The 25,988-nt window shown below is 37.1% G+C and overlaps 2 protein-coding genes across 3 annotated transcripts; both read left to right on the top strand.

Annotated features, from left to right (window-relative positions):
- Nucleotides 1–474: 474 nt before the first annotated feature.
- LOC106056391 (uncharacterized) lies at nt 475–21,016 on the top strand. 2 transcript variants are annotated; one of them, XM_013213114.2, is made up of 5 exons: nt 475–956; nt 4,728–4,855; nt 9,279–9,370; nt 14,748–14,909; nt 19,794–21,016. In XM_013213114.2, the coding sequence occupies exons 1-5, from the start codon at nt 897–899 to the stop codon at nt 20,045–20,047; spliced, it is 696 nt and encodes a 231-aa protein (XP_013068568.2). In that variant the 5' UTR covers nt 475–896; the 3' UTR covers nt 20,048–21,016. The 2 variants fall into 2 exon arrangements, with proteins under 2 accessions (XP_013068568.2, XP_013068577.2); XM_013213123.2 differs by having other exon boundaries at nt 14,760–14,909; nt 19,794–20,404.
- Nucleotides 21,017–22,324: 1,308 nt separating this feature from the next.
- Nucleotides 22,325–24,978, top strand: LOC129924622 (uncharacterized). Its single transcript, XM_056020796.1, has 2 exons — nt 22,325–23,404; nt 23,690–24,978. The coding sequence occupies exons 1-2, from the start codon at nt 22,834–22,836 to the stop codon at nt 24,955–24,957; spliced, it is 1,839 nt and encodes a 612-aa protein (XP_055876771.1). The 5' UTR covers nt 22,325–22,833; the 3' UTR covers nt 24,958–24,978.
- Nucleotides 24,979–25,988: the final 1,010 nt, after the last annotated feature.

Raw genomic sequence — 25,988 nt, 5'->3', positions numbered from 1 at the left:
AATCTTCCTAGGAATTTTAATGGTCTTAAAGGTATCTGTGAGGTCAGTTGTCATTATCCCCTCAGTTGATAAAACAATGGGGTATATTGTTATTTTAGATAACTTCCATAAAAGCTTAAGCTCCAGGCCTAGGTTTCCATATTTTCTTTGTTTTTCCATTTCAGCTTTTCTTAAATTATGAGACAGTGGTACGGCGATGTCATTAATGGTAGCGTTTTCTTTTTCTTTTTTTTTTTTTTATCAATGAACAGCAGATCAGGGAGACTAAAATCTACCGTTTTGTTGGTCAAAATAGGTATATCCCATTCCCAGTACAGCAGATGATCAGTAGACTCGAGAACAGTATTATTATTATTATTATTACAGATAAAGCTCAAGCGAAAGGAGCCTAGTTAGATCTGCGCGCTTTCATTTAAAAACTTTGTTTTCATGTGAGACTAAACGGGAAAGACCAATGTGCTGTTTCCTCTCTGAACATCAACATCTGAAGGGATCATAATGATCTAGATTTAGGCATTCTCATTAGATCACGCAACCATTTTCAATTTGTTTACTGGATCTATTTAGAAGTCATAGACTAGCCTTAGATCTATTATAGATTGATAAATCTGGAACATAAGTGTATGCCTACATGCCTAGATCTAGATTTAATGTAGCATCTATCTAATATAAAATGAATCTATAGATCTAGTGACTAGTGGTTATTGCAATGGATTGAATGGTTGAAATTGAAGATGTATTGCATTACTAGATCTAGCTCTAGATGTAGGTCTACGTCTAGATGTGGATTTTTCTGAATCAATGTAAAATTGAACTTGGATATAGGCCTACTACTTCGATTCATTTTAGATTTAGATTAGATCTAGTGTATTGCTATCAAATGCCAGAGATACATAATGTACAAGAACAAGTTTATACCACCAGCTGATGAATTAACAGCCTGTACAGGAAGATTGGTAAGTAGCATACAGATTCAGTTTGTACATAGATCAAAATCTAAATCTATTGCCTTTAGTTTTGTGCGCTCCGAGGGCCGAAGATCGTCTTCTAGAAATGTAGGCCTAACCATATACAAGTCCTTAGAGTAAGCTAACCCAAAACTTCTCAATTTCAAAATGCTGGAATCCATAATTTATAACATTTAGACCTATAAAGGCCTACATTAGTAAACTATTTTTATAAAATTGTAGCAGCTGTTAAACAATACAATCGAATTTGGAATCTCGCGTGATCTAAGGTTCTGATTCGCAGTGGCGGCGCAAGACCTAAATTGTAGGCCTATGTGGGCAAAATATATTTTTTTGCGAAGCTCTCTTGTGGCACATAGAATGTAGGCCTATATATATAGGCCTACTATAAATGGACACAAAACTATCAAATTTATATAAAAAAAATTACTTCCATTTAAGAAAATAAATAAAATAAAGAAATAAACAGATATTCACGTCTACAAGCTTTCCTGAAGTCTTATATTATAGTTTTTATCATGGGCGTAGCCAGGATTTTTTTTCGGGGGGGGGGGGGTTAGGGGGGGATTTTTCTCCCCCCCCCCTCCCCCCCCCCTCGCGAAAAAAAAATATTTGTATGTATGTGTGTGTGTGTTCATAATCTTTATTACATTCTGACCCTTCATTCTTTTGGAACACGTTTATTGTGCCCTAGAATAGGTTCTTCCTGGTGTTAGTGAAAAAATTGTTGACTCCCCGCTATTGCCAGCAAGGGGCTCTGGGGGAGCTCTAGGAGCTCACCCTAGAGCGGGGCGGAGCCCCGCCGCCAAGCACTATTTCTGGCATAGAATGTCAACAAAATGCATATTCTGAGGTATCTACTGTGCATTTTCCTGCTATTAAAAAGTCTTATTTCAAAAATGTATGTGCTGTTTTTACTGACTAAGACCCAGCCGCGCCGTTCGGCGCATTTGCAGTCAAGCTGTTTCCACAAAAATCTGTCACTGGTAATTTCTGAAGCCTCTTCCCACCTGCTCCGAGGACCTCCATGAATGTGTGGCGCCAAGTTGTACTAGGATGTCATCGCAACTCTTATTATGCGTAATTTATTTTGTCGGAGAACATGTCCCGCAAACCTCATGCGACGCTCTGTCACAATTTTACTAAGGGGTCGACTTCCAGTTCGGCATAGGATTTCCTTGACTTAGACCCGATCTCAATAACTAACTCCTAAAATCTGTCTTAGCCATCTTTGTTGAGCCACATTTAGTGTTTTTTCAATTTCGGCATTCACTGCACTTTATTAATGGAGCCCCGCCACTGGTAGAAATGTAACCTCTCTTGGATACGCTCTTGGAATTTGGTGAATGTAGTTTGCTTTAAATTTAATATCGAAAAGTGAAGTTTTATCGTCAAAATCATCTGTTAGAGGTTTTAAACTAAAAATCTCAGGACTTTGTTCTAGTTTTTTAAATTCAAAACCCCATTTAGCTACGATGATAGAATTTGGTAACTGTAGTTAGCTTTAGAGTAATATTGAAATAGAGGTTTTCTACCTCAAAACGCTCTGTAGGAGGATTTTAAACTCAAAACCATATGGAGGAAAGGAGTTTAAACTCAAAACCCCCAATTCGCTTGGCTACGCTCAAATAATTTTAGTATGTAATTTGCTTTTTTTATATTGAAGAGGTATTTTTTAGCATCAAACCCTTGTGAAGGGTGGATATGAACTCAAAACCCCTTTTGGCAACGCTCATAGCATTTTGAGAGCGTAATTTGCTTTTTTTTTTTTTTACATTGATGATGTATTTTTTAACTTCAAATCCCGCTGGCGGGGGGTTTAAACTCAAAACCCATATGGCTACTCTCTTAAATTTTAGAGTGTGTAATTTGCTTTTTTTTTTATTGAAGATATATTTTTTAGCTTCAAACTCCACTGGAGGGGAGTTTAAACTTAAAACTGAGTCAAAACCCATTTAGCTACGCTCATAACATTTTGAGTGAATAATTTTTTTTTATTTCATATTGAAGAGGGGGTCTATCGTAAATTTTGGAGGGGGTTTTAAAATCAAAATCTTCCTTAACTGTGCACTTGGAATTTGGGGATTATCGTTTGCATTTTTTGTGTGTTTTGTTTTATAGAAGAGATCGATTTAACTGCAAAAACTCCTGGTAGGGGGTTTCAAACTCAAAACCCCTGGTAGGAGGTTTTAAACTCAAAACCCCCTGTTAGGGGTATTAAACTCAAAACCCCCTGGTAGGGGTTTTAAACTCTAAACCCCCTGGTAGTGGTTTCAAACTCAAAACCCCTTTAGCTGTGCTGGGGCAAGTGATAGTTTAATATTAAAATCTCACCTAAAATTAACAAAATGAAAGCAAAAAAACATGTCACTAAATTCCGTCTTCCCCCCCCCCCCGGTGGTAGGGGGTTTCAAACTCAAACCCCCCTCTTAGGGGGTTTCAAACTCAAAACCGCATGGTAGGGGTTTTAAACTCAAAACCCCTTTGGCTGCGCTGGGGCAAGTGATGGTTTAGTATTAAAATCTTACCTAAAATAAAGAAAATCAAAGCAAAAAATCAGTCACTAAAGTCCGTCTCCCCCCTCCCCGCGGGGGGGGGGGGGTTTGAACCCCAACCCCCCCCCGGCTACGCCCATGGTTGTTATTCATTTTAAAGGGTTATAGGTTATATCGGGTTTAACGTTAAAACTGCCAAGCTTGAAGTCTTTCCAAACCCTTTAATATTTCTTAAATAATTTTGTTTTCATTTTACTATTGAAACGTTCATTTCAGCGGAGGCTGTTACTATCGATTCGAAAGACAAAGTAGATTTTCGGGTGAATTTCCTTCCATTTATTCTTTGTTATGTTTTAGACTCAGCAGCGGTTCTCAACCTTTTATGCTCGCGACCCCTTTTTACAATCCACCACTCTGCCGTGACCCCCCTCCCCCCCCCCCCTCCACACAGCAATATATATAGACAATAGCAATCCATTTTTTGGATGGTCTTTGGCGACCCCTAGTAAATCGTCAATCGACCCCCAAGGGGGTCGCGACCCACAGGTTAAGAACCCTTGTTTTAGAGCTTAACATTCTTAATGACTTTGTATAAAGTTTTGTCCCTGGTTAAGGCGTAAACTGCTATTTGATCTACTACTAAAACGTCCACACTACTATTTATGGGTACATGACTTTAAAAAATCATTTTGATCAATGTCTATTTGAGTCCAAAAACTAGCTACAGCGGAATTTAGGCCTTATACTTATATAGTGGCCTATAGGCTCGCACAGAGTTATATGGATCTTGTTACATGATTCCAAATGTGCTTTAGATTTAAGGCGACTTGCACTGTATTGTAAATTATATACATATAGAACCACGTTTGCATTAAGATTTATGAATACACAACTAACTATTGGAGATTTGCTTGGAGAACTAGGGCAGAGAATAAACGGAAATTACGGAGTATTAGTGACAAAACAAAATGATAAGTTGGCTAGTATCCAATGGTTATAATGTAGGCTATTATATCCGTGGAACTTGTAGAACATTTTGAACTAGTTTTAACTTATGGATTATTTTATTATTAAAAGCGTGGTATGATGTAGACTCACTTTTTTGTGCAAACAAGTGACCGAGAATGATGGATGTGAGGTGGAGAAAGTTTGTGCATCTGTAATGATCAACAATTCAAGTCTATTAAGAAAAAAGTGCCATGCAGGCCTATTCAATGATCAGTACGTTTTGTTGTATATTTAATTCAACTCCTTTTCGGCACAGATTGTAAGTGAAGCAGCACCAGATCAGTTCTACCACGGCTGGTACCCTGTTCGAAAATGCTCGTTCCCAGGCCACGAATCAGCCCCGGGAGCTGGACTGCCCTCCTCAAAACGTCTAACTACGTTTCGGTAAGAAACAATTTAAAAAAAAAAAAAAAAAAGATAAAAGAATGGCAAAATAATGTCGCATTTGATCGACATGATATAATAGTTGTTAATGGGCTAGAGGCAGAAAGGAAGAGCAGTGCTTTTGGCACTGAGAGGAAACTCTTGGACACTTTTTATTGTACTATGCTTAGAGATTATTATCAGACAATGATTTTAGATATTATTATTATTATTATTACAAGAAGAAAACGTGTTTTGATATAAATGAATAAGCAAGTTAAAGTGGCGTAGCTAGAATATTTGATGCCCTGTGCGGCAGTTCCTCATGATGTCCTCCAAAAAAAAAAAAGTTTTAACACAGTGAAAAGTTTCTCATTTCTAATTACAAAAAGATATGCAAGTGAATCTCACGTGCTTACTCGCCGGCAAACTATCGATAATTTTTACGATATCAGTTTTTTCCACTAGGTTTTGTCCAATAGACGAAATTGTCAAATTAAAGAGTCGTAAATTCGTCATTGTTGATTGTAAGTATTTCTTCATCAAAGTCAGTTTAGAAAAACTTTGCTGCTTGCCGCACTTACCACAATAGTAAAAAAAAAATATGCGAATCAAGATGGCAATATTAGAGAATAGACAAAAACTGACTCTAAAGCTCAATAGATTCTTTTTTGGAAGTTCGGAGACTTCTGGAGACACTGCGACTATTACCTTAAGCCCCCAGACAAAATTCGTTTTTGTCTATGTCGCTGGGAGAACCATCTAGATTGATTTTCATCTGAGGATTCAATAAAGGCGACTAAAATTCATTTTTATCTTGACGTTGTTCTTATGGGATTATTATTTCTTGAACAATACGTTCCAAGGAAAGTATTTCAATCAGTAGCTCTTTCTTTTGTGGTGATAGAAAATCTATCTTCATCTTTTTTCGCCTGGCAATTTTTTCTTGTGGCCAATACGGCTTTGAGGCTCTGCATGACAATGTACCATAAAATCCCAATCCAGATTTGAGATGTTAAGTGTACTGTGGAAAATAATCGAGAAATATTTGCTTTTTATACTTTCTGTATGATTTTCTTTTGTTTTTTAAATTTGTTTTTAATTTTTTTGGGACTTGTACGTATTTGGTCTCTCAGGAATGGATCGTACTTGGATTGTAATTTCACTCCAGGATATTTCTTTGATTCTGTACTGCCAATTCTTCTTCAACTCGTTCGCGATGCCCACGGAGTGCCAGATTCTGCTTAAAGAGAAAACGCATGATGTCCAAGATTCTCTACAGATAATCTCTCCACATTTTTCCCTCTTGCTTATTTAAATCTTAAGCCTTGCTGTCATTATTGTTGCCTAGTCACAGGCATAATTCACGTTCCCTCCAATCAAGTGATGTGTGGCTGAGAGGTTTAAACCACTTGGCTACGGATTGGCCACCTTACAAGTGGGGCTTGATTTCGAATCCCGACTCTAGCAGGGTTGTGTTTGCTGAGCGGTTAAAAAAAAACTTTTTCCCTGAAAGCCCCTCCCCCCACTAGTCCACAAAAGAGATTGAACCATTACTAATTAGTAATTTTTAAAAAACTCCACCATTATGAACTTGTCCATAACCAGTGCATTGAACAATGAAGTAACATCATGTTAGGCTTTAAAAAAAAGTGTAAAAGTGAGTTGCTTTCAGAGATTTTAACAAATCTGGTAAAATTTAATTCAAGCTGGTCTACAGCTTACATTTGATTTAATTTAAGAAAGAATATAGGACATAACTAATTACCAAAACAAATAAATGTGTTTGTTTTTATTTATGGAATTACAATGTGTAGTTTTACTGAGAAAGTTTGTTCTCATTTTGATGCCCCCCACCACTTGATGCCCCGTGCGGCCCGCACCGACTGCACATTTGCTAGCTACGCCACTGTGCTATCCATTATATTATTATAGATTAGTATATAACCTAGTAACGCTCATTTCTAGCTGTCTATGTGTATATGGAGAGTTAGTTTCGGTCAGGGCGGGCTAGTTAGCCTTCGCTGGCTACCCACCTAGGAGAAGGATCCGGAAAACTTTGAATCCAAACCTCGGCTGTCTCAAATATGGGAAAGACTTCGGGAGTCAACCCGTAGGAAAAATTAGGAGCCTGCGACCCTTATGCAGCTTGCAGCACACAGAAATAGACCCTGGAAGAATCTCTGACGCCGCTGATCCCAAAATGTATCGGCTCTTGCCGTTCCTTTGGACACATACCTGCGTGAAGAGGGAGGAACTGCTGTGTTGGTGTCATTGTTTTTACCATAGCAAATGCACAGACTTCATCTCGTTTCAATGAGATGATCAATAGTCGCTTCTCGACTGAAGGAGGCTATAGATATGGAGCGTTATCATCTGTTCAAATTACGAGGTCACTTCTTAAGTCAATACGCGGAGTCGTGTTTGAACCTAATGATACTACTCCGCGACTTCATTTGATTTTAACTTAAACCAAGTGTTGGCAGCTACTTTCGCAGACAAGTTGCCTTGATGATCAGCATTTTATTATTTTATAGAGTGTAGACATTAATCTAGCCCAGTGGTGGGCAACCTTTTTGTATCGAGGGCCGCATTAAAAAAAGTTTGGGAATGGCGGGCCGCATATATGTTTATATCTTAGAAAGATACGCTCGCTAACTGTGTAGAATGTCTTTTAGCTCATATTTACACTGTATTATATTCACGTTTCTTTCTTTTTTTTTCCGAAACACTCCACGTTGAACAATTACAACAAGAGTTAGCAATTTTGGAAACCAACTATACAATTTTTTAAATTCGCTATTGTCTTTTTATATCACAATATCCCCACAAATATACAGTTGTACTTAATGTGCAGTATTTTACTTTTTACACTTGTGCATAATGTTCCGGAACTGTGGAACTATCTTACTACTTTTTAACCCCTGTGACTGCTGTCAAATTACAGTCAGACAACATTGACCAGTGATTATACTTGTTTAGTTTCCACACAAAAAATGTTTGCTCACTGAATGAGACAATAATATATGTTTCGGAAGTTAAATGTCGGGACCAGCGAAACCTGCCCTTGTGGAGGATCACCAGATAATGCTGACCCAATGGTGCATACTAAATCAAGAGACCCGAACAAGACTCTCCAAAGACTATTCGGAGAACTGCCTAATCTGGAAACCACTGCGCGGTTCATCTCAAATATAGAATTACTGATCTGAACCCTAGAACATAAAATGAGAACAAAGAAGAAGAAGAAGAACAGATGTATGTGTACTCAAATAATGTGAACAGCAGCAAAGATTTTTTTAATTGTGGAAATACAGCTTCTGGCACCCATAAAGCTCCCATGGTAGTACTGACTGGAACTTCTCTTTGCTTTGAGTTATGTCCAATCAGAAGCTGAATCAGCTTCTGCGAATAATGGTGAGCTGATGGTATTGAAAACTGGTTCTTGACGTCTTAAAATTTGCTTTTATAAATTGCACAATTAAGGAATCTTAATAAGTGTTGTATTTTTAATTATTTCACTAAAAATAGTTTCACCTTTCAGCAAAGGAAAATGACAAAACTATTTTCTTTTGCTTGCCTGTAGATAAGGGAAAGCCTTGTTTGAAAAGATTTAACATGCATTTATATTTCATATGTAAACAACCAATTGCAATAGCTATTACAAAAAACATGAAATCTGTCTTCCAACTTTCATTAGAAATATTGGTAACTAAGTCACAGTCAATGTCCTTCAAGTAACATAACAATTTCTTCCTTGAGATTTTATATCATATTAGCCTTTCCCAGGCTAAACTAGCGGATACATTGGATATTCATTTTTTTTTTCATAATTCGGAACTACCCCTAGATCTAATAAATTTATTTACTACTATATTATAACCAAATTGCTAAAATTTTATGCAGCTTTGTGCAAACTTTCCTGTTTAGAGTTTATGGTTGGGATATTTTTTTTTAAATTTTTCTCACTCAAACATCGAGCTCCATCAGTGTTACATTGCACTTGCCATCTTGTTCCAAGCCTACCCAACACTCAGAGAATCGAGTGTATTGATGTATAGTCAATACGCGTAATCTTCGTTTACTTAAAACTTTTATAATGAGACAGTTTTAATAATTTATATAGATATTTTTTTTAAATATTTGCATTTTTTATATGTACATACTGTGGGAACACCTGATTTCTATAGGTGTCGGCGGGCCGCATAAAACACTTCGGCGGGCCGCATGTGGCCCGCTGGCCGTAATTTGCCCACCTCTGATCTAGCCTATAAGCTTACCTTTAACAGAAACGTTAAATAGAGGCTTATGTTTATACTTTTACAGAAACTTTATGTATACATGCATACATTTTTATGCGTCTAGAGAAACTTTGCATAAAGACTTCTGTTTATACTTTTAACATAAATGCTCACATAGAGACCTATGTCTATATTATCAACAGAAACTATCGCGTAGTGTGTGAAATTTGTGATCATCAAGACAATGTTTCGTGGACGGGAGAAAAAGAATGGTGTTGTCCCAAAAACAACGTGGGTAAGAATCAGCTACTTGTTTTTACTCTCTCAGTAAATCTATGGTCTCGTCTTTCTCTTTTTTTCAATCTCTCTCTTTCTCATATAGACATGCTAAGAGATGGATAGATTCTGTTTAAATGGCCGGTTCATTTCTTTAGACTGCACAAGGTTAAATTCTGTTAAGGTATCTTTCTTCTATTTTCTTCATTGCGGCTATTTAAAATGTAAACTGCTTATTTCTCTTCCTTGTTATTTACTTTGGCTATATATATATATATATATATATATATATATATATATATATATATATATATATATATATATATATATATATATATATATATATATATATATATATATATATATATATATATATATATATATATATATATATATATGTTAATTAAAGCTAGTATGTTTAGTCTTATCTTTCGGTGATCGTGTTTCACATGTGATGTTAAACTGTGTTGTATACTAGAAAAGGTTCTGTCAGTAGATAGACAGCAGGTTTAAATCATGTCAGCAAAAGAGTATGGAGAACGGGTGTCCAGACAAGAGTCCCAGCGCCAAGCGTTTTCCAGCGTTCTGAGCTTTGGAAGTCATTCTCCTAGCTTCTTCAGCGCACTTTTTTTCATATTAAGAAGAGCAAATGTCAAAAGAGGTTTTAAGTAAGAAGGGGTGGGTCGGGCCAATATCGAACTGTTTTCATGCAATCAGAGCTGAGAAATGCAGTCTCCCATGTCTAGAGCGCACTATTCATCCTAGTAAAAAAAATATGCAAGTCAAATTAAGTCTAAAAAAGAAGGAGCCAGCACTGGCCAATATCGTTATGCGCGGGACATTGGAGGTCCATATAGCGCACGTCCGTCAGTAATGTGTTATCGTCGTTAGATTTTCTTCGTGTTAAGTAAGACTTCTTGTCGCGGATCTTTTTTTTTAATCCCCCAAAAGTCTTGACTGTATTTTTAATTAACATTGATAGCGTTGATGGCTGAGTGGTCAAGGAGGAGCTACGGTGAAAACAGGGGTTTGAAACATCGTTATTTCTGGGAGTCCACCGAATTCTAATCTAACAGATATCTGACATTAGCTGGGAAAGGTAAGGGCGGTTTGTCGCTGTGCTAACTACACAAGACATCCATTAACCGTCAGCCGTAGGCTAAAACAGTTGAGCTTTAAATCATCTACCCCATTGAGTGCAAGGTCTGAAAGGGAAACTTTACTACTTGACATAGTAAGTTAACCAGTCTGCTTACGTCAGTAATGAACATTGTCAGACATCGTATTTTACATTGGCTCCTAATCATAACACCAACGTCAATAAATTGTCAGATAAAAGAAAGGGATTTGAAAGGCTGACTGCTTTAACAAAAATTTATTCTGTTGGTTGTTCTGTTTTGGTCATGATTTACTGGCTTTATTGATTTAGTCTACAATGACCTGCTAACTCAGTTGTCTGCGTTCAATTAACCCTAATGGGGGGAAAACGAAATTTTAGGCGGTAACGAAGACTGGCTATAAATCAAATTTTGCGCCATTGACTTGCCACGATGCCCTAATGGCTCAAAGGCGTCGCCAAAATGTTTAACTTCCGGGTGTTTTTTTTTCCTTGTAAAAATCAAAATTTTTCATTTGTTTAATTAAGCTACCTCCCCGTTGTTCAATACTTCTTGAACAATGAAGTGATTGAAACTTTAAGTTGTTTTTTCTAAAACAGTTTGTAACAGTTATAATAGCTTTAAACGTTAAAATTGGATATTTTCTTGGAATTCAAAATACACAAGTCAAAGATCATCAAATTTTACTTAATTTTATATGAACTGAAATATCAACTTGATTAGGCTTGAGATAGATGAGGCATACTTCTCAATATGTCTTTGGTTGGCTATAGGCGTTCAAGACAACCTTATAATGAGTTAGCTTATATTTTTTTGGTATGTCATAGAGTTTATTTTCCGCAGACTTTTAAAAACTCTTCCGGAGTAGCCCATTTTAAGCATTGAAATGAATGAGTGATATGCAGCCATATGATATTTATCGTTCAGTCTGAAAAATAGCGCAGGTTGTGCTTAGAATATTTGTAACAGAGAAAATATAAAATAAAATATTTCTTTTTAAAAGTAATGTAAGTTTTAGCGCAAATTTGACATTTAAAAAAATGAATTATTACTTATGAGGGTCAGTTACAAAGCCAAAAGATGATTTGACAAGCAGGTTAGTTGTCCATACAGTCGCTCCTATTCGATATTTCTAGAAATGTTAGTACAGAAAGGCAGCAAGATGTGACAAGGTTTTTTTTTTTAGATCTTATTTCCAACAAAGCAACAACCATAGAGTTTATTTAGTAGCAGATTGTATGCGGGTCTACTTTGTGCGTGGTGGCTGAAAGGTAAACAAGGGATGTCAGATTCCAATCTTGGTGAAGACTGATTTTGAACATTTGGATTTTATAGGAAGCCCCTCAGTCCACCCAACTCTGATTGGTAGGCCAACCTGGCATGAGCTGGGACAAGTAGGCCAATCTGGCATGAGCTGGGACAAGTAGGCCTACCTGGCATGAGCTGGGAAAAGTAGGCCTACCTGGCATGAGCTGTGACAAGTAGGCCTACCTGGCATGAGCTGGGACAAGTAGGCCTACCTGACATGAGCTGGGACAAGTAGGCCTACCTGGCATGAGCTGGGACAAGTAGGGCTACCTGGCATGAGCTGTGACAAGTAGGCCTACCTGGCATGAGCTGTGACAAGTAGGCCTACCTGACATGAGCTGTGACAAGTAGGCCTACCTGGCATGAGCTGTGACAAGTAGGGCTACCTGGCATGAGTTGTGACAAGTAGGCCTACCTGGCATGAGCTGGGACAAGTAGGCCTACCTGACATGAGCTGTGACAAGTAGGCCTTCCTGCCATGAGCTGTGACAAGTAGGCCTACCTGACATGAGCTGTGACAAGTAGGCCTACCTGACATGAGCTGTGACAAGTAGGCCTACCTGACATGAGCTGTGACAAGTAGGGCTACCTGGCATGAGCTGTGACAAGTAGGCCTACCTGACATGAGCTGGGACAAGTAGGCCTACCTGACATGAGCTGGGAAAAGTAGGCCTACCTGGCATAAGCTGGGAAAAGTAGGCCTACCTGGCATGAGCTGGGACAAGTAGGCCTACCTGACATGAGCTGGGACAAGTAGGCCTACCTGGCATAAGCTGGGAAAAGTAGGCCTACCTGGCATGAGCTGTGACAAGTAGGCCTACCTGACATGAGCTGGGAGAAGTAGGCCTACCTGACATGAGATGGGACAAGTAGGCCTACCTGGCATGAGCTGTGACAAGTAGGCCTACCTGGCATGAGCTGTGACAAGTAGGCCTACCTGGCATGAGCTGTGACAAGTAGGCCTACCTGGCATGAGCTGTGACAAGTAGGCCTACCTGGCATGAGCTGGGACAAGTAGGCCTACCTGACATGAGCTGTGACAAGTAGGCCTACCTGGCATGAGCTGGGACAAGTAGGCCTACCTGACATGAGCTGGGACAAGTAGGCCTACCTGGCATGAGCTGTGACAAGTAGGCCTACCTGACATGAGCTGGGACAAGTAGGCCTACCTGACATGAGCTGGGACAAGTAGGGCTACCTGGCATGAGCTGGGACAAGTAGGCCTACCTGGCATGAGCTGTGACAAGTAGGCCTACCTGGCATGAGCTGGGACAAGTAGGCCTACCTGGCATGAGCTGTGACAAGTAGGCCTACCTGGCATGAGCTGTGACAAGTAGGCCTACCTGGCATGAGCTGTGACAAGTAGGCCTACCTGACATGAGCTGGGACAAGTAGGCCTACCTGGCATGAGCTGGGACAAGTAGGCCTACCTGGCATGAGCTGTGACAAGTAGGCCTACCTGACATGAGCTGTGACAAGTAGGCCTACCTGGCATGAGCTGGCACAAGTAGGCCTAGGCTACCTGGCATAAGCTGGGACAAGTAGGCCTACCTGGCATGTGCTGGGACAAGTAGGCCTACCTGACATGAGCTGGGACAAGTAGGCCTACCTGACATGAGCTGTGAAAAGTAGGCCTACCTGACATGAGCTGTGACAAGTAGGCCTACCTGACATGAGCTGGGACAAGTAGGCCTACCTGACATGAGCTGTGACAAGTAGGCCTACCTGACATGAGATGTGACAAGTAGGCCTACCTGGCATGAGATGTGACAAGTAGGGCTAAAGGCGATTGATCGTTGTGCTGTCATTAATCCACCCCGGATCGGAGAACTATAGACGCATTCACTTTCTCTCAAAGCATAATGAACTGATCATCCAACTCAACTAAAGAATATAAACAAATTAAATCTGTTCGATTATATTTGTTTAACGTCGAAAAAGTACAATGGAAACGCAAATAAATTTGATACTGATGGAACATCATTTTTTTAATCTATTATTAATCTATTATAAGTTATTAGATTTTTCAGTTCTTTGATTTTCTCCCGGGTTTGAACTTTTATACTCGACACTGACATTTAAATGCGATATCTGTTTACATTATCTTCAATTCTAGAAAATCTACAGTTTACCAAATGGTAAGCAAATAAAGTTTTAGAACTGATTGCCACAAAATAGGCCTATGTCACTTGTCGGGACCATTATTAGGGCCTATACCCCTGGCTGATAATATTGTAGTTAAATCTAAGGCAAGCACTCAACAATGAATGAGTCTGGTGTGAATGTACATTTTGGTTTTTTAAAGTAATAATGCTGGCAGCTGGGGAAAAGTGGCACATGGAGAGATAGCATAAAGGAAGGGTCTCAGATTGCAGATGCCATACACAACAGAGGCAGAAAGACGGTGAAAATGCAACGGGTGCCTGGTGATCACAGCTGTGTATCAAGAATTGGCCTCTTTAGTCACACAAGAAGTTGCAAAGGAAAAAGATCATATCTCGAGGCGTAAAATGCAACAGAATGCACAATTGTAAGACACATTTCCTTACGGACAATACAGATTATTATTATTATTATTATTAACAAAAGGAAGTAACAACAGTCCATGTATTTATTTACAGTTATAAAATACACAGTAAGACATGGACTTCAGCTATCAAGTCACCGTGAGTCTTAAGTTCTACAAGTTATTTTTTTACCTAAGCATTAGTACAGACAGACCACCCAGTGTCGCTCCAGGTCCTCAATAAAGTTCACTGTTATCACGATGGACGGCTCTTAGTCCCAGGCAGCTTAGACTCCCATAACCTACAGATCACTTCAGCCGGATCTTAAGTCTCGAATCATTATGTCGTCTATTCCTCGTGTTCCTGGTGCGCATCATCAGTCTCGGCGCGGGTTATAACAAAATGAATATATGTTATGATTTTTCTCTAACATAATCTTTAATGCCATCTTTAATAAGTGCAGTGTTCTATCCAGCGCCAGACTCCAGAAACGAAGCAACCCTGTCTACTTGTGTGACCAAAATGTGTGTCCCGGACACCTACTGGCGTTTTCATGACAAGCATCTAACGAAGCCTAATGGGTCTATGCCTAAAAACTGTAGAGTTCACGCCTCAAACTGGTTTAGTATGTTTCTTTGATAACGTTGTTTTCTTTAACTAGGTTGTTTATATTGAGTAAAGACAATTCTTCTAATAAGTGGGATGTTTATTCTTCAATTTAATTTTTATAAATCCTCTTATTAGCTTGCAAACTCTCATGGGTGTGTGGGTGGACATGGATTTTCCCTAGAAATTTGACAGTTTATGTATATCTTAGGAGTGGTGACTGTGGTCATTGCATGCTTAAGTTACCCCCGCACTTGAACAAAATATTTGCCCTATTCGATAAATAGGTCCTACTTCTGCATAGATTTCTTCCATCCTGAGTCATTGACAGCAGAAATTAACAAATGCGTTAAATTTTAGCATTTAACTAGGCCTAGGCTACTATTCTTGTCTCTTACAAAGCAAACACTCGGCAAGCTGTAGTAAGTTACGGTGGTAGTTTTTAGTGTTTGTCTTTTCTAGTCTAGATAATATGCAAATATCATTCGGCAGTAAGAGAATCTTAAATTCTTATTTTATAAAATAAGACTTAGGCCTACTTCAAAAAGGGAGACAGCTACGTCATACGCGTGTCCCTAGGTCAATGTAGTCATGCATCTTTAATCAATGATTTAAACTCGTCAAGTCGTTGGTTTTCTTAGCTGATTCAGGCAACCCATTACATGCTCTAATAGCTGTTCAGAGTTGATAATTTAAGCTACTTCCTAGCCCAAACCTCCCGCAGGACGACGGGGGCTGGCAGTGGACAGAGTATGTACCCTGGACCAGCGAGACTACCGAACGACAGTCCAATATGCATACAGCACGAACAGCCATAATTAGGCATAAACTATAGATAAATTAATCTCATGGGTCCAAAAACGCTAGAGAACAAAAGGGTTCTAGCCTAGGCACTCTGTAGAATGTTGGATTTCCAGTTTAACCTAGAGATTTGGGCAAAACCGGTGAGCCAATAAATATCATACGGTCATCAAATGTTATTGATTATAAATGGGCAGTAAAAAAAAATCCAACTTTACAACTAGTTATCAAACAGTAGACCTACATTTAGTGGGTTTTTTTTTTACAAAGACTATAAAACTTACTCTGTCTGTATGGTAAAAAATTTGAACATATAATTTCTCCCCTTTCTCTGATCAAGTTTAAACTTTGCATAATTATTCATTGTCGAAGACAATACAATAATCAATAAAAAGAAACTGATGAGTCAATCTAGCCTATTAATGAAACCTAATTGTTTTGTTTGATACCAACAAGGGAAATTAATTCTTCTGTATTTACAGATATGGCTAAATATCGAGGGTTTTGTACCCTTAAATAATTCTCCCACACTTTCAACAATTATTTTATTGTACTTAACAAAACATTAATCAATTTTTCTTAATTAACTAATTTTTTTTATATTGAAAAGGGGAAATAACTTCTACATTATAGACGTTTTACGTGTTGAGTTCTTAGATAGGCTAGTATTTTTTTTTAAAGTATATTTATACTTTGCTTGTTTTTATTAAAGACAATTTACATAAATATAAGCTAGTTTGGCCAATCAAGGCTTAATTTTTTTTTTTTTATTTACAATTTATAACTAAACAAAAGTTTAATTTTCTAACAAGAAAAAAAAGTAATGGCTGCTAATGGCATTATTTCGCTACATGCAATGCATATTTGAATTCAAAATTTCCATCTAGATATAGGATGAAGTCATATGTGTAAATATTTTACTTTTTCATTTCTAATTTGTTTTCTCGTCTAGATAGGCCCAAGCCATGCCATACAAACAAAGATTTCTATGTTCTGGCTAATGTCTTGTGGATTTCATTTGTTTACCAAAATGGATTTTTTTTTTTTACAAAGCTTATATAAACTCACTCTGTCTATCTACCTGTTTGGTAAAACGTTTGTATGTTACACCCATTCTCAGATCAAGTTGAAACTTTGCACAATTATTTATTGGAATGGACAAGAATTGTATCAATAAAAAAAACCAATTTGTCAATTAAGTATTTTGGTTGATAGCAACAAGGGAAATTAATCCTTCAGTACTCACAGATATGACTAAATATGTAGCGTTTCATCCACTTAGATAATTGAACACATTATTTCCCCCACACCCATTCTCAGATCAAGTTGAAACTTTAAACAATTATTTATTGTACATAACATGAATTAGATTACAATATTAACCAATTAGTCAATTAATTATTGGTAATTAATTTTTTGTTTGATATCAAATAAGGGAAACTAAAACTAAAATGTTATTTAACCTTGGTTAGGCCAATAATAGAATATGCATCCTCCGTTTGGGACCCTTCAACTCAAGAAAACATTAAGAAACTGGAACAGACACAAAATAGAGCAGTGAGATTCATAACAAACGAATATTCACATTTGACTAGAGTAACACCTTTAGTAAAATCACTAAATTTAGAAAGCCTTCAGGACAGAAGACTCAAAAGTAAAGTAGCAATTATACATAAAACACTGAACCATAATCTTCAAATACAAAAACAAGATTTAATAAAATACTCTGAAAGACACAAAGATAGGGGCACACTCCCCATCCCATATGCTAGGACAAATTTGTACAAATACTCCTTCTTCCCTAGTGCTATTAGAGCATGGAATGGGTTGCCTGAGCTAGCCAGGAAAACCAGTGACTTGGCAGAGTTTAAGTCATTGGTTAATATGCATGACTAAATGCATGACGCGTAGGATGTAATCATCTTCTTTTTTGAAGTAACGTCTGTATTATATAAGATAAGATAATATCATGGGCGTAGCCAGGATTTTTTTTCGGGAGGGGTTTTGGGGGGGGTGAATTTTTTTCTCCCCCCCCCCCCGCCCCCCGGCGAAAAAAAAATATATGTATTTGTGTGTGTGTGTGTGTGTACATAATCTTTATTACATTCTGACCTTCATTCTTTCGGAAGACGTTTATTGTGCCCTAGAATAGGTTCTTCCATGAGTTAGTGAAAAAATTGTAGATTCCCCAGGAATTCCCCTACATTACTAACAAAATGGTCTGGGGGAGCGCTAGGAGCTCCCCCAGCGCGGGGCGAAACCCCGCCGCCAAGCACTATTTCTGATATTGAAAACCAACAAAATGCATATTCTGAGGTATCTACAGTGCATTTTCCTGCTATTAAAAAGTTCTATTTCAAAAAGCTAATGTGCTATTCTTACTGACTTAGACTCTCCCTCGTCGTTCGGCGCATTTGCCATCAAGCTGTTTCCATAAAATTGTGGACTTCCTGCCATTACTAGCAAAATGTTCTGGGGGAGCGTTAGGAGCTCCCCCCGCGCGGGGCTTCGCCCCGCCGCCAAGCACTATTTCTGATATTGAAAACCAACAAAATGCATATTCTGAGGTATCTACAGTGCATTTTCCTGCTATTAAAAAGTTCTATTTCAAAAAGCTAATGTGCTATTCTTACTGACTTAGACCCTCCCACGCCGTTCGGAGCATTTGATGTCAAGCAGTTTCCATAAAAATCTGTCACTGGTAATGTCTAAAGCCTCTTCCCAACTACCATGAGGACCTCCATGAATGAGTGGCGTCAAGTTGTACTAGGATATCATTGCAACTCTTCTTATGCGTAATTCATTTTGTCGGAGAACATGTCCCGCAAACCTCATGCGTCGTTCTCTCACAATCTTACTAAGGGGTCGACTCCCAGTTCGGCATAGGATTTCCTTGATTTAGATCCGATCTCTATAACTGACTCCTAAAATCTGTCTTAGCCATCTTTGTTGAGCTACAGTTAGTGTTTTTCGATTTCGGTAGATGACTATTCACTGCAGTTTATTAATGGAGCCCTGCCACTGGTAAAAATGTGTAACCTTTCTTAAAATACGCTCTTGGAATTAAGTGACTGTAGTTTGCTTTAGATTTTATATCGAAAAGAGAAGTTTTATCGTCAAAATCTTCTGTTGGGGGTTTTCCACCTCAAAATGCTCTGTAGGGGGATCTTAGACTAAAAACCATCTGGAGGGGTTTTAAACTTTAAAAAAAAAGCCATCTGTAGAAGAAACTCAAAACCCCCGATTGGCTTGGCTACGCTCAAATAATTTTAGTGTGTAATTTGCTTTTTTTTTATATTGAAGATGTATTTTTAGCACCAAACCCCTCTGAATGGGAGTTTAAACTCAAAACCCCATAGACTACACTCATAGTATTTTTAGTGTATAATTTGTTTGTTTTTTTTATTATTAAAGAGGTATTTTTTACCTTCAAATCCCACTGAAGTGGGGTTTAAACTCAAAGCTGAGTCAAAACCCATTTAGCTACGCTCATAACATTTTGAATGCGTAATTAGCTTTTTTTTTATATTAAAGAGGGGTTTATCGTAAATTTTAGACGGGGTTTTAAAATCAAAATTTTCCTTAACTGTGCTCTTGGAATTAGGGGATTTTCGTTTGCATTTTTTTTGTTTTGTTTTATAGAAGAGGGAGAGTTAACTGCAAAAACCCCAGGTAGGGGGTTATAACTCAAAACCCCTGGTAGGTGGTTTTAAACTCAAAACCCCTAGTAGGGGTTTTTAAACACGAACCGCTCTGGTAGGGGTTTTAAACTCGCACCCCCCCTAGTAGGGGTTTTTAAACTCGAACCCCCTGGTAGGGGGTTTTAAACTCAAAACCAATTTGGTTGTGCTGGGCAAGTGATGGTTTAGTATTAAAATCTAACCTAAAATAAACAAAATCAAAGCAAAAAATCAGTCACTAAATTCCGACTCCCCCCCCCCAAGGGGGGGATTTCATTTCGGGGGGGGGGGGGGGTTTGAACCCCAAGAACCCCCCCCCCCCTGGCTACGCCCATGGATAATATAATAACTGCTGCATTGTTGAGAGATATAATGGTAAGTCATAAGTTATAGACATCTGAATGTTTTCTTTTCCGAAACAGAAGAAGAGATAGATCACATCAACTCTTTAAATCTGATCAAAAAGAATATCACTCAGCATCACCGCCTTACTTCTATGAGAATTGAGAAGCATATGAATGATGCGCTGAAAGACATCTACCAACTGAAAGATGGGGAAAACAACAAGAAATCACCTCTGCCTCCTCTTGTCTCAAACCAGGAATCATGCATACTGGGCACCGGAGGAAGGGCTTCCAATAAAATCTCTGGGACTCATTCCGTTCTCAGAATATAGACATTGCACCTTTGTAGATATTTTGCTAATGGATATAGTAGCCTAATAAGGGCCTATGCTTATAGATGTGTTTAATTCATGAGGGATTGATTCTTTTATCTTAGAAATGTCATTAATATTTCATTTAGAAATTCATACTTGAAGTGTCAAGAAATATTTGATTATGTCTGTAATTATTAGTTAATTGAAAAAAAAAGTGAAACTATAGTTGAATACAATTTTTAATGCACTACAAAAGAAAAAGAAAGTTTTCTTCTTATCTATAGTGATTGTCAATGTGTACACTCCATTGTTGTATATAGGCAAGTGTGAAAGGCTCTAAGGAGATGATGGTTTAAGTAATTGTTTAATTATATATACTATAGGCTTCTAACTAGTTTGTTTGTTTATTAGCCTATGTTTTAACCACATTATTTGGTACGAGAATTTTTTTATTTTTAAATTCTCATGATTGGGTCTGAATAGCTTGAAAAGAGACACACTTTAAATATTTCTTTGGTGAAATGAAGTTATGTTATTTACAATCATATCTACTGTGAAATGCAGAACTGTTTAGATGATTAGATTAGATTTAGAGTCCTACAATATATGAATCTGATTGTCTTTATATGAAAAAAGAAGTTTTTTAGCAGCTCCCGAAAGGGGAAAAGACGCTATTAGTTTTGTGTGGAATGTCTTTCCGTCCGTCCATCCCGTTTAGAGCTCGTAAACTAGAAAAGATAGTGAAAATCCGACATCATAATATTTTAGACCATCCAAAGTTCTGATGCAATGGCTACTTTTTACTTTTCTGAAAGCAAAAAATCTAATTTTTTAAATCACTTAAGCAAGAAGTTCTTTCATAAAAATACACCACTTTTACAACTATTCACTATATATAGTAACAAACACAGGAGGATCTTTAGCAGGGGATGTAGCTATTTACCATATTTTTAACACATTTATGCAAACGGTTAGATTTTTTGTCAAAATATTTTGTTTTACATTTGTACTGCTAAGTTAAGTAAGTTCTGTCATACATTTACACACATTTTTTTTTACTTTTTTTTTAAAGAGAAAATAAAATCTATTTAGTATGCATATAAGTTGGACATAATTTAAAACAACAATTAATAAGTAGTTTTTCATATTATATATCCCATGCAACTTAGACAGACTCATGAATGTTCCGACACATGTCAAAGGCCATACTCTTGACTGGATTGTTACAAATGCAAGTGAGCTTATAGCCAAACTCAATGTTTTAGATCGTGGCTTGTCAGATCATTTTCTCTTAAACTTTGAAATGCGCCTATCAAAAGCAAAAAGGTCAAAGAAAAACGTGACTTCCCGTAAACTTAAAGCCATAGACATTGCTTCCTTCAAAATGGACGTGACCTCTTTGATGTTGCAACAGAGCAACACAGACGTTCTCAGCAATTACAGTTTTTGCTTGAAAAAGTTGCTGGATAGCCATGCACCTCTTGTCACTCGTACAGTCTCAGTTAGGCCATCTGCACCCTGGATGACGGAAGACATAAAGAATGTCAAACTTATTCGCCGACGTGCCGAACGTTTGCCGTCATCTATACCAGTATCTGAACTTCCTGATTCCTTCAATAGATTCTTCATTGGGAAGATTGAGCAGATCAGAAATAACATGCCATCCCTCTCATCACAGCTTGACCACTCTCCAATCTTTCAAAATTCTCCTTTTTGCGAGTTTCAGCTTGTATCTGAAGATTATGTCAAAAGTACTATTTTAAAGATGCCAAAATAAGTCATGTGACCTTGATCCCATTCCAACTTCCTTGCTTCTTGAATGTTTAGATGAGCTTGTACCCACAATTACTAACATTGTGAACGCTTCACTGACTTCAGGCATTGTACCACAGTAATTTAAGCATGCACTTGTCAGGCCCTTATTAAAAAAATCCAGTCTTGACCCGGAATGTCTAAAAAACTATCGCCCAGTATCAAATCTTCCCTTCCTGTCAAAGCTTCTGGAGCGCATCGTGTTAGCGCAAATTCTTTCTCATCTTGAACAGTACTGTCTCTTGGAAGAATTTCAATCTGCATATAGGAAGTGCCGAAGCACAGAGACAGCAGTGGTCAGAGTACTAAACGACTTACTTCACAATTCCGACATAGGCCACATCTCAATTCTTTCAATGCTGGACTTGTCCGCAGCCTTTGATACGCTAGACTACGAAATTATGATGGCCAGGTTCTCTGCCACTTTTGGTTTAAGGGGACATACGAGTCGGAAAATGACGAATTTTTAATTTTTTTTTCGATTTTTTTTTTTTTCAGATTTTGAAAATTTAACCTTTTTTTTATATGAATCATATTATATTTTAGCATAAAAATGTTTGTAAATATGTGTATTTTGACTTTGAACATGTACACCTTTTGGTGATTATTTACAAATTATCGAAATTTATCAATGTTTACACCTTGGATACGATATTACCTATCTAACAAAACTAGGACCACGATACATCAAAAGAAAGGTCACGATCCGATTTATATGTTTATCTGGGGTTCAAACTAATGGATTTATATGTTTTTTTGTAATTCGTATTTTTCCGAGCTATATAATCTACGGAAACTTCCTTATATGGCACATCGGCAAAACTCGGAAAAAATCGACTAATCAGAATGTGCCGTTTCATCCGGAAAAGGCGTTTCAAAATGGCCGACAGCGTAAACACATTCTTGTAGTGAAAGTCACTGAAAGCCTTGCACAAGACAGTTTCAGTTGTTTGATATTTGTAAACACCAAAGAAAATATCTTTTACATTAAAATGCCTCGACCAAAGGGACGAAGAATGCTAGAGAAGCTCAATAAAGCAAGAAATGTTATGCTATCTGACAAGCTGCGTGGAAATTCCTCTAGGTCTAGGTCTAGTTTAGATCCAGCATCAGAAGGACAACGTGGTGCATCCAGATCGAAATTAGACCGTCTTTCAATAAATACTGATGTTCCAAGTGATCTAGATCTACAAGAAACAGAGCAATTATGGACTATTGCTAATACTAATCAGCTTACTGATTTGATGTCGGATGCATTATGCCCTAATTGTTTTCAGTCAAGTTTGACTATTAGAGTTATAAAAGATGAAAACATGGGGTTCGCATCAAAGTTGAAGTTATGTTGTAGATCTAGTAGTTGTGGATATACTAAATCAAAGTTTTCATCTCCAAGAATACAAAAAAGTAACTGTTCAAATGTTGCATTTGAAATAAACACCAAGATGGTTTTATACAGCCATGAGATAGGAAAGGGTTTCACTTCGCTGCAGACATTTAGCAGCGTCCTAGGAATTTCTGGAATCAGCCAGAGAGCCTTTAAAGACCATGATAATAAAATCACAGGTATGTTAAATTACACAATAATCTACTATTAGAATTATTTCTTTAAAAATTTTAATCTTTACCATATAAAAATTATAGATCTAGACCTAGTAACTATAGATCTAGAATCTAGTCAATCTTTACAAAGTTCTAACTTTTGATAAAAAATACATGTAGTATGATCACTATGATGTAGCCAATGTAGGCTCTCTAGAGATCTAAATCTTTTTTTTTTTTTAAAGTTTATATATATTATATATATATTTATAAATCAATTTAATTAATGTTTTTTGTTTTTTTCTTCAGACTGTGAAGTGGAATCTGGGGAAGACATGCTCTACCGCACAGCCAACGCCATACGTCAAGCTTATGCAGAGACGGATGATGACATTAGGGAAGCCATTGAACGAGGAGAAAACCCTTTGATTGACATTTCAGTCAGTTATGATGGGACCTGGCAAAAGCGAGGCTTTACATCGCTTTATGGTGTAGGTGTCTGCATCGATTTACTAACAGGTCTTGTTGTCGACTTCGATATTAGATCTAAGTACTGCCATGCATGCCACATACAGAAAGCTGAGAGCATGAATGCAACTGACCTCGCAGTTTGGAAAGAACAGCATGATTGCTGTACTAATCACCACAAATCCAGCAAGTCTATGGAACAGGACAGTGCTGTAATTCTGTGGAATCGTTCTGTGGCAAAATATAATTTTAGATATGTGGAGATGCTGAGTGATGGAGATTCTTCTGCTTTTAAAGCTGTGCTTGAGTCTAAGCCATATGCTGATAAAGCTGTTACTAAACTTGACTGTATCAATCATGCCCATAAACGTATGGGGACAGCGCTTCGAAAACTTGCCAAAGAAAGCCATCTTGGTGGCAGAGGAGTTGGCAGGTTAACAGAAAAAAAATGTGACAGTTTGCAAAATTTTTATCGTGGTGCTATAATAGACAATATTCCAGATGTGTCCAAAATGAGGAATGCTGTTTGGGCAGGATTATACCACTCCATGTCTACAGATACTGAACACCATCATCGACAATGTCCATTAGGAGAAAATAGTTGGTGCTGGTACCAACAAGCTGTTTCGTTGGGACAAGACCCTGACAGCCACTCTAATCATAAGGCATCAACATTTTTGTCTCTAGAGGTGGCTCACAAGCTAATTCCAATTTATCGAAGAATGTCAGATGAGTCCTTGCTTCAACGAATGGCTCATGGTGGTACTCAAAACAACAACGAAAGCCTTAATGCTATGATTTGGACGAGATGTCCTAAAACAAGTTTCATGGGACTTGGCAGAGTGAAAGGCAGTGTTGCTAGAGCTGTGTCAATATTTAATGCTGGCGCCAATGAATTAATTAACGTGATGAATAAGATGCATATTGATGTTTCTTATGTAACATTAAATAATTTAAAAAAGGTCAATGATAAAAGAATTATTCAGTCTGACACTACTAGCCAAGAGGATTATAGAAAAAGAAGAAAGACTGTTTCTTTAACACGGTTTGAAAAAGTCAGAGAGGAATTGGCCAAAGATGGGAATGTATATGGTGCTGGTGCTCATTAGCAATACTACTGTCAATATTTTTTTGTATTATATAATTTTTTTGGTTTTTATTCATTATTGTTAGAGCATATTGACAGTTTAGTTGCTGTTTTAATTATTTGAAACAAAAATGTAATAACTAATTTGTATCAAAATTTAAACAACACCATCTGATTATGTTTATGTAAATAATATAGATCAACAAACTTTTTCAAATATATTATGATACCTTAATTCAAGAGAAAATGTTAGCAAGTTTTATCTAAACTGACAATTATATATATGCTATCTAAAGAACTCCCTAGATGAATAGTAGAGATATAACAGAACTACTGAACAGTTATCATGAGTTTCAGATTTTGAGTTAGCGCTTTTTTCTTATTTGACATTGTTATATATATGACATTTTTGTTCATTTTAATCTTCTGTGAACTTCAAGCAAGCTCTTTTCTTTAGTATTTAATATTTATTGTTGCAAATTGTTTGGGTTTTTAGATTGCACACCGGTACATCCTACATTCTTATCAAGTTTTTTTTTCTTTATGGTTGCTAAATGTTATACCCGGTATATAATATATTATTTTATAATGTAATCTGGATGGAATATACTAAATAGCTATTTTTAAAATCTGCTATACTAAAGTGTAAATAACATATATTTGCTATTCAGTGATTTTCTGAATAAATTTTTGTAATTGAATTTTTTTTCTTTCTTTTTTTGTATTTTTGTATATATCTCTATCTGCCAAACGCTAAGGCTCTGAAACTACTTTTGGAACTTATTTGATATTTGGCATAATTATTCTGTACATATATATCTACATATGCATGCAAAAACTTTTTGATATTTGCGTAAGTTGGATTTTTGTTTGAAATACTACTCTGTAATACAATTGCGTACAATTTACGTTTTATTTTACCAATTAGTTGCTATACTTATATGAAATTTAGAATATGCTCTTTACTAAATATAGCTATTTTTATTATGTTTTCAGATACTTATTATACTAACCTATAAATTACATGCATGTTATCTAGTATTTTCCTGACAA

Source organism: Biomphalaria glabrata, chromosome 2, assembly GCF_947242115.1.
Source record: "Biomphalaria glabrata chromosome 2, xgBioGlab47.1, whole genome shotgun sequence".
Taxonomy (NCBI): Eukaryota; Metazoa; Mollusca; class Gastropoda; family Planorbidae; genus Biomphalaria; species Biomphalaria glabrata.
The sequence above is the reverse complement of the archived record's forward strand: the minus strand, read 5'-3'. Positions and strand labels throughout refer to the sequence as shown.

Excerpts from the sequence above, each read along its gene's own strand:
- LOC129924622 (XM_056020796.1), top strand. The coding sequence starts at position 22,834 with ATGCCTCGACCAAAGGGACGAAGAATGCTAGAGAAGCTCAATAAAGCA. Across the intron at positions 23,405-23,689 it reads CCATGATAATAAAATCACAG|ACTGTGAAGTGGAATCTGGG; the intron begins GTATGTTAAATT and ends TTTTTTCTTCAG.
- LOC106056391 (XM_013213114.2), top strand. The coding sequence starts at position 897 with ATGTACAAGAACAAGTTTATACCACCAGCTGATGAATTAACAGCCTGT. Across the intron at positions 957-4,727 it reads CAGCCTGTACAGGAAGATTG|ATTGTAAGTGAAGCAGCACC; the intron begins GTAAGTAGCATA and ends TTTTCGGCACAG. Across the intron at positions 14,910-19,793 it reads TCACGCCTCAAACTGGTTTA|AAGAAGAGATAGATCACATC; the intron begins GTATGTTTCTTT and ends TTTCCGAAACAG.